The sequence below is a fragment of the Lycium barbarum genome, chromosome 11 (assembly GCF_019175385.1).
Source record: "Lycium barbarum isolate Lr01 chromosome 11, ASM1917538v2, whole genome shotgun sequence".
In the NCBI taxonomy this organism is placed as follows: domain Eukaryota; kingdom Viridiplantae; phylum Streptophyta; class Magnoliopsida; order Solanales; family Solanaceae; genus Lycium; species Lycium barbarum.
This window is the reverse complement of record NC_083347.1, coordinates 15,706,605-15,714,206: the sequence shown is the minus strand read 5'-3', so window position 1 is coordinate 15,714,206 and position 7,602 is coordinate 15,706,605. Positions and strand designations below refer to the sequence as shown.

Below are 7,602 nucleotides of genomic sequence, written 5' to 3'. Positions count from 1 at the left end.
GGGGGCCAAAAATTAAGAAAATGACCGTTTGGCAACAGCCATTTTTGCAAATGGACCGTTGCCAACGGTCCATTACCGAGGCCCAAGTCCAACGGCTCTTTCCTTTTTTTTTTTTTTTTTTTTTTAATTTTAACCGGTTTAACCGGTCCGGTTCCGGTTAAGAAAAATTTGAAACCGGACCGGTTAACCGGAACCGATTATACCGGTTCCGGTTTAACCGGTCCGGTTACCGGTTAAAACCGGTTACACGGAACCGGTTGACACCTTTACTCTATCTAAGAAACCCATAAAATAATCCCGTAACTTTAAGGGCGGTCGCAATGATCAAGCTGTGCGACTGTGTACCAAAAATACAGGTATCCACAAAGTAGGGGAGCTGATGACTGGCCAATGTCAGAAGGTCAGGGAAGTTAGTAACATGAAACGAAAGCTGGCGACCGAAGCCCCGGTTTTTTTTTGTTTTTTTTTTGAAAGAAACTACAAGTCATTTATGTGGGGCTGTTTTTTTTTTTTTGTTTTTTTCGGGCACACTGAAAAGTTAAAGAATACACAAACAATTACTGTATCTTAAAGAAGATAAGACTTTACAGTTGGATGAATGTCACTTTAACGCAGTGAACAAACCAAACCCCAAATATATCATAAACAATACTAGAATGCCGCAGCAAAATTATATATCCTTGAGACTTTCAGGAAGGGATCTATATTACAACAAATATATAATTTAATAATAATAAGGTTAAGGTCTTGGCCTCTCTTCAGAAAATCTTGGAAGCTGAACGAGGGAGTTTACTCGAGTGACGCCTTCTAGTCCTAACCAGTTCTGATCTTCAGTTGCCCCATTTTCTTGATTTGCTTCTACTTCTGCGACGATTCTTTTGTAGGTATCATTCTCTTCAGCTGATCTGACGGTGAAGTTTCTCTGCAGAGATGGCTCAGAATTCTGTCCATCGTCTGATTCCACAGCATTACCAGAATGGTTGCTCTGAAGTGTAGCGGAAGAGAAACATTGATCCTCATTGTCGGATTCCGAGTCCATTTTCCCATCCAAGAATAAGCAAACGACTGCACAATCATCCATCTTTGATGTTGGATATTTGGTTTTCCATTCCCGTGCAGCTGAGTCCACCAGGATTCTGGCAGCTGATGCTCGTGTAGGAGATGACGACACTATCTCAACCACTTCCTCGTTGCTCAAGACGTCCCAAACCTGCATCCATATAAATCTTCAGTTCAAAAATATATTCTTAGTAGTGTACGGTACTGGGATGCATTTTCCTAACAGCTGGCCTTTACTAGGAATTCTTTGTTAATTGGTTCAACATTTCCTATGACGGAACAGATATTGAATCAGCCTAGTTTTTCACTTCTTTGTATATGAAATAATCTCTGACTATGTTCATACTTCTTCATGAAAGAGCATTCAATTTTACACAAAGCCCCAAAGATTAGCACTGTCAGACAAGAATTGAAGGGAAAACTAGAGTAGCATTTTCTAACAGCATGAAGTTATTAATGACCAAGGCGTAAGCAAATTACATCTCTTCCAGGATGGAAAAGGCTTTATAGTAGTCTACTAGTCTAAGTGCAAAACTTTGAACGAAAAAACAAACTGAGTTTGAGTAATTCTTATAATTGCTAACTGAAATCACCAAGGAAATTTTCCAACTATATTCTGATTTTCTTCCACTAAAGAGTAAGAAAATTCAGTACTGAAACAAGACAAGCTAAGGAAGCAGAAGAATAGAGTTCCAAAATGAAAGGATCATCTTCTTCTATCTACTCTACTTATCAGATATTCCTGTTCATATTTTCCAAATCAACACTGCGGTCTAAGTTAATAGTTATTGACTTATTTCATATTTGATGCAACTGGTGTAGCTCATTTCATCCAGTTACCACAATTGGGAAAGCCATTTCAAAATTCGTATTGGTTATTATGTTTAAAAAAATATATTTATTTTTTTTTGGTAAATATTATGTCTAACAAGTTATCCAATGGAAAATCTGTTTTTAACCAATTGCCATCAAACTTGGAATTGATGGGTATAAAAGAAATTAGCATAGTCATGCCATTAGCAATAAAAGAATAAAGAGGATATCTTAAATAGCTAGACGCAATAGGGAACTTGCACTTTCTGAAATTACGCCTGATGCACTGGCTTAGTGCAAATATCTTTAAACTTAACTTATTACTTAGCCCAAAAAAAAAAAAAAAAAAAAAGGAGATCATGACCAGAAAAGATAATTGCCCGGTAATTTCAGGATATGCAGTTCCAGAAGTGAAATTGAAACATAAACAGCCATTTTGTGGAAAAGGAAGAAAGTTCACAGAAATTCAAAGAAGACCGTAAAAGAAATTGACAAGCTGACCTTTAGTAAATTAAAGGAATTTAAAGAAGAGTAAAGCCTACAGAAGAAGGTCAACTAGAATAGAATACTTTCTATATTTAGAAACGAGAACTGCAAAGATTTGTTTAAAGATTCTTAATATATGATATGCATGTTCAAGGCTCCTTGCCTCCGGCCAAAGTCAGCAACAGGAGTTGCCTTTATCCGGGCGAAACTCTTCATCTGTCAGATATCTACTAAAACATCAGCTGTTACGCTAAGTGCACCGCATAAGGACCCCCAAAACCCTGCTAATGCGGGCAGCTTTGTGCACCAGCTGAAAAGAAAGACCTCGTGCAGAATGTACCAGATTCTAACGACCAGCAATATCCTCGTTCTTTCCCCAAAACCAGAAATACCCCACCTACCGTACCAGGATGAGCTAATACCTTTTCATAGAACTGAAGTGACTATGTTACATATGAGGGTTCCAGGCACATTAAGTTCACAATAATCTAACTCCTTTCCTCCAAAGACCAGATGCGAACACCTGTCAAATCTACTAGATTCGGAGAAAACCAAGTGCCCCTTTCTTCCGCCAATATGAGAAAGGTTTTGACCAGCCAACCTAACATAACAGTGACATAATACCTTTATACCATACTTACAAATGAGTGACAGTTTGACCCATAATATTTATGAGAATGGCAACTGAATACCTTAGCTACATAGGTAAAAATTACCACTGATGCTGAGAACTTGAACTCTGAATTCTTAGCTGATGGTGGAAGTTCAATAGGCTAGTTCATATATGCTGAATCATCTTACCACTTATTTGTGTATTTTCAGTAAATGAAAAAGAAAAATGCATTATCAACTTAAAAATAATTGTCATAGTTACCTCTTTTCTCCAGATCATTACATGTCACCCAAATTAAAACAAATAAAAAAAATGCAAGATCACAAAGGTTGTCAGAATCATCAAAATACAACTACTGCAGTTAGTCAATAGAATAGGTGGTTTAAGAAGTCTTAGATTTTATGACATAACTTGGCATGCTTTATATCGTATTGGATTCAACTACTTCAACAAAATGATAACTAAGCTAGCAAATAATTCAAAGATTTCAAGGGGGATACATACCCCATCAGAAGCTAGAACAATGAACTTGTCCCTTTCGGTAAGAATACGGTGAGAAAATTCCGGAACAGAAATAACCCCATATTCCTTCAAGCAGAAATCCCCAAATGCCCGAGCCATTGCTAAACCAGGGGCATCATCAAATGGCAGCCACACTCTCTGCACCTCAGGCTCATCTTGCAATGCAAAAACCCGACCTTTACATCGTTTTATCCTCTCAGCTTCCTCTGGCAACACAAAACATTATATCAGCAAAGAGAAACCAGAAATAGATCACATAACATGAAAGATTGGCTACAATATACACATACTGGGTAAGTCAGGCTTCAGATCAACAGTCAATTGAACTGCTACCATTGAATCATTAGAGTCCTTTGATGCCATGATTGCCCGAGAATCACCAATATAGCCCATAAAAAGATTTGAACCCTAATGACAAAATATTAATGACGAGCTTAAAAGAAATGAGAATGAAAGATATTGCATGAGAACAATCATAACCAAATGCAACTTATTACCTGTTTCACTAGAGTAACGGCAGTGCTGCCACTGCAAAAGCAATCTAAATTAGGATGGGACCTTAGTTCTTTATCCATAGCCTTGTATGATTTAAGAAAAGCTTCTCTCCACAAGTAGTCCACTTTATCCTCCATCCCTCCATCCTTATCAGGATCCACCACGTCCAATTTTGGATTACCACTGCAGCAATTCGCAGTAGAACCATTGCGCTTCGAGTCAAATGATTGCAAAAACGACACTAGCTTCAAGGGCAGTGCATCCCTTACTTTGCGAGCAACAAGATGGCCATGTGGACCGTGACCATCAAATACCCCACAAAAGGTCACATCTTCAGCCATGAAATCCTGCACAGATATATAAATGTAAGGGGTAATTACATATTTGGACCGTTCAAAAGAATAGTAGAGAGCAAATGTATTGGTTTCGTATATTAAATATACATATCGTATACACAAATATACATTTAATATACATGAATATAGATGTAATATACATAATCAATGTATAGGTTTTGTATATTTTGGCTAGTGCCCGTAATTATCACAGTCCAAAAACACAATAGTAGTTCTAGACAAGCGAGGGGTACTTACTTCCCAGACAACCATGGCATCCTGGTTTATGCCTTTACGTCCCTGTTGAGTGAATATACAAGAAGTCCGGCTCTTTCCATTTTTGAACATCCGATTAGGTATTGAAGACAAATGTTGCAATGTAGTAACAGGATCAGAAAAAGTTTTTCTAATCCTCTTTCGAGTAAACATCCTTATCCCCAAACATTCAGGGGAGACTCTTTCTCCGTTGCTCCTACTACTACTACAAGTACTTCGACTGCTCGTAGATACACAACCCCCCATTTTCTCAAACCAACAAAGAAACCATCTAATCCACAAGAAATGATTTGTTCTTCCACCCAATGAAGCTGGATCTCACCAGGTTCACGGGTCAGATTGTATTGTCAACTAAGCAAAAAACTGTAGAACTCACAAGCATCCAACAAAGCAAACCAGGGTTCCACTTAATATAGTCTTCTTGGTCAAAATATTGCCCACTGAACAGTGTACTGATAACAACACAAGAAGAGATTAGTTAATGTACATAATTTATTTAATACTACATAACAAGATGGATATGGCTGCAAATATGGAAACTAAATTAACTAACACACACACAGATTAAAAGATTTGCATGTGATTGATGAATATAATATAAATATTTCTCCTGCCTTAAGCTTTCGTCATTCAATGGGAATCTTCATTATACAAATCAAATTTGAGAGATTTCATGCACCCTTAATCTTCATTTAAAAAAATGAAGTTAAGAAGACAGAAAAACAGGATAGTCTGGTCAACATAAAAAATTAAAAAAAAAATTAAAAAAAAAACACCAAAACCAGGAAACTAGGTAGCACCCACAGTTGTCAAACCTTGATGTATTGCCCTTCAAATTCTTTAATCTGTCACCATGTTCACAAATCAAAACTTATCCACAAAAATCTAAAGTAGAGCTTTGGTAATAAGGAAAGAAAATAGATTTATCAGAATCTAAGTTCCAATATTGTTAGTATATCTTAGAAACCTTATAAGAGGGAAAAGAGAAATAAAGTTTTAATATGTAGATTTGTAGAATAAATACTAAAATAATACAAAGAAGAAAGATTTGAAAGGAAAACCTGAAAAGGGCAAGTTACTGCAAAGAAATGTCAAAAGTCTCAGTCTTTTTCACCCAAATGTCAAAATTTTCGGTCTTTAACGCAGAGGATAGAAAAAGTAAACTAAAGATAAAGGAAAGACAATCTGATCAAATTTGAATATTCGCACTATACATAGTGGAGCAAACAGATAAAGTAAAAAAGAGTTGTGACAAAGTGGTAGATTTGTCGACACAAAATCTGTCACGTAAGCCCCAAAAGCAAAACAGCATTAGATCAAGCATTATGACTTAGAAAAGTATTAATTAAAACCAAATTCAAAGGAGAATAAAAAAAATCAAACCCCTTTATCATACCATTAAAACTCAAGTTGCAGAATTACCAAGAACATGAAATGGGATTTCATCTATGAACTTCACTGGCAAACAAAGAAAAATGAAAGCAAAAAACAAGGGACTTTCTTGAAAAAGATCAGATTTTTTAGCAAATAGTAGTTGGACACTGGCAAACAGAGAAATGAAGGCAAAAAACAAGGGACTTTCTTGAAAAAGATTAGATTTTTGGGTGTTTGAAAAGCTAAATTAAAGAGATATACAAAGAGGGAGCTGGTTAAAAATGGTACCTTCAAACTTGGTTTAATGATATGCAAGTTGTGTGAGAAGTGGGATCAAGAATGTGAGTTCTCTCTTTGTTGAATACAAGTGCTTTGTAGGTAGAGAAAAAGGAGAGTGAGAAGTATGGGAATAGATAGGAGTTGGCATTAATTAATTGCAAAAGCATGTAAAAGGAAGCACACAATAGGAGAGGGGTTGGTTCATTCTTTTGGGAAGAAAAGATTACTGTAAAGAGATAATGAGCAGTGTGTTATAGCCTGTAATTATTACTTCCAACTTATGCCGTATCATTTGAATTTTATTTAATGTTGATAATAAATTCAGAAATAAACTTTTTATATTTTTTAAAATAAAATTTTATATATCTAAAAGTTATATATAAAAATATTATGGATTTTAATTGTAAACAAAAAAATGAGTTTGAATTTCGAAATTTGAAAAATATCACTTTAAATTAGGACAAAGGAGTGAGTGCTACTACGGAGTACTAAGTAGGTGTTTGGCCATGTGTTTTCAAATCATGATTTGAAATCATGACCCTAAATTAGAGTTTGGACATGCGTTTTCATTCATGATTTCAAACCCCAAATCATCTAAAATTTAAATCATGATTTTTCATACTTTGACCAATGATTAGTCGTGTGTCAAGATTCCGAAACGTCAATATTTTATATAGAACCTGATATTTTTTTCTGCGTACAATAATGCATGCTCAATACATCAAGGATTCGTAGACGTTCGGATCGTCATTTTAGGGGTTGAAAAGGTACCCGAAGTAAGTTTTGTTTGAAAAAATTTAGTTTTTTATTCATACTTTGACCAATGATTAGTGGTGTGTCAAGACTCCGAAACGTCAATATTTTATATAGAACCTGATATTTTTTCTGCGTACAATAATGTAGGCTCAATACATCAAGGATATGTAGACGTTCGGATAGTCATTTTAGGGGTTGAAAAGGTACCCGAAGTAAGTTTTGTTTGGAAACTTTAGGGTGTTTTATTTTTTAGGGCCTGATTTACCCCTCTACTTTGGAAAAGGTTCATATTTACCCCTCCGTTAAAAATAGGGGCAAATATTTCAACTATTGTAACGGTAAGGGTATAAATGGCCTAATAGTATAACGAGGGGTAAATATGAACTTTTTTTTAAAGTAGAGGGGTAAATCAGGCCCTTCTCCCTAAGTAAAAATACTAAAAAAAAAAAAAACTAACGTAGTGGAAACTTCCTAATGTACTGGTAAATGTAACTCATATTATTTCGAGTTGTACATTTGTATCCCAATTATGACACCTCATAACATTTTTTTGAATTACCTTATTTGAATTTCTAACTCCATCGTTAAATTTCT

The 7,602-nt window shown here is 35.5% G+C and overlaps 1 protein-coding gene across 5 annotated transcripts; it reads right to left on the bottom strand.

The window, feature by feature from the left end:
* Window positions 1-546: 546 nt before the first annotated feature.
* On the bottom strand, window positions 547-6,483 carry LOC132616649 (probable protein phosphatase 2C 52). Of its 5 annotated transcripts, none has more exons than XM_060331193.1 (6): window positions 6,262-6,483; window positions 4,582-5,051; window positions 3,991-4,335; window positions 3,784-3,901; window positions 3,476-3,699; window positions 547-1,210 (listed from the first exon to the last, which is right to left on the bottom strand). In XM_060331193.1, exons 2-6 carry the CDS (start codon window positions 4,843-4,845, stop codon window positions 740-742), a joined length of 1,422 nt encoding a protein of 473 aa, XP_060187176.1. In that variant the 5' UTR covers window positions 4,846-5,051; window positions 6,262-6,483; the 3' UTR covers window positions 547-739. The 5 variants fall into 5 exon arrangements, with proteins under 5 accessions (XP_060187176.1, XP_060187181.1, XP_060187180.1 ...); XM_060331198.1 differs by lacking the exon at window positions 6,262-6,483 and adding an exon at window positions 5,996-6,018; XM_060331197.1 differs by lacking the exon at window positions 6,262-6,483 and adding an exon at window positions 5,661-5,801.
* Window positions 6,484-7,602: the final 1,119 nt, after the last annotated feature.

Coding starts and splice junctions, on each gene's coding strand:
- LOC132616649 (XM_060331193.1), bottom strand. CDS start 4,845: ATGGGGGGTTGTGTATCTACGAGCAGTCGAAGTACTTGTAGTAGTAGT. Junction 4,336..4,581: donor ATGCCATGGTTGTCTGGGAA/GTAAGTACCCCT, acceptor ATATCTGTGCAG/GATTTCATGGCTGAAGATGT. Junction 1,211..3,475: donor TTGTTCTAGCTTCTGATGGG/GTATGTATCCCC, acceptor ATATGGATGCAG/GTTTGGGACGTCTTGAGCAA.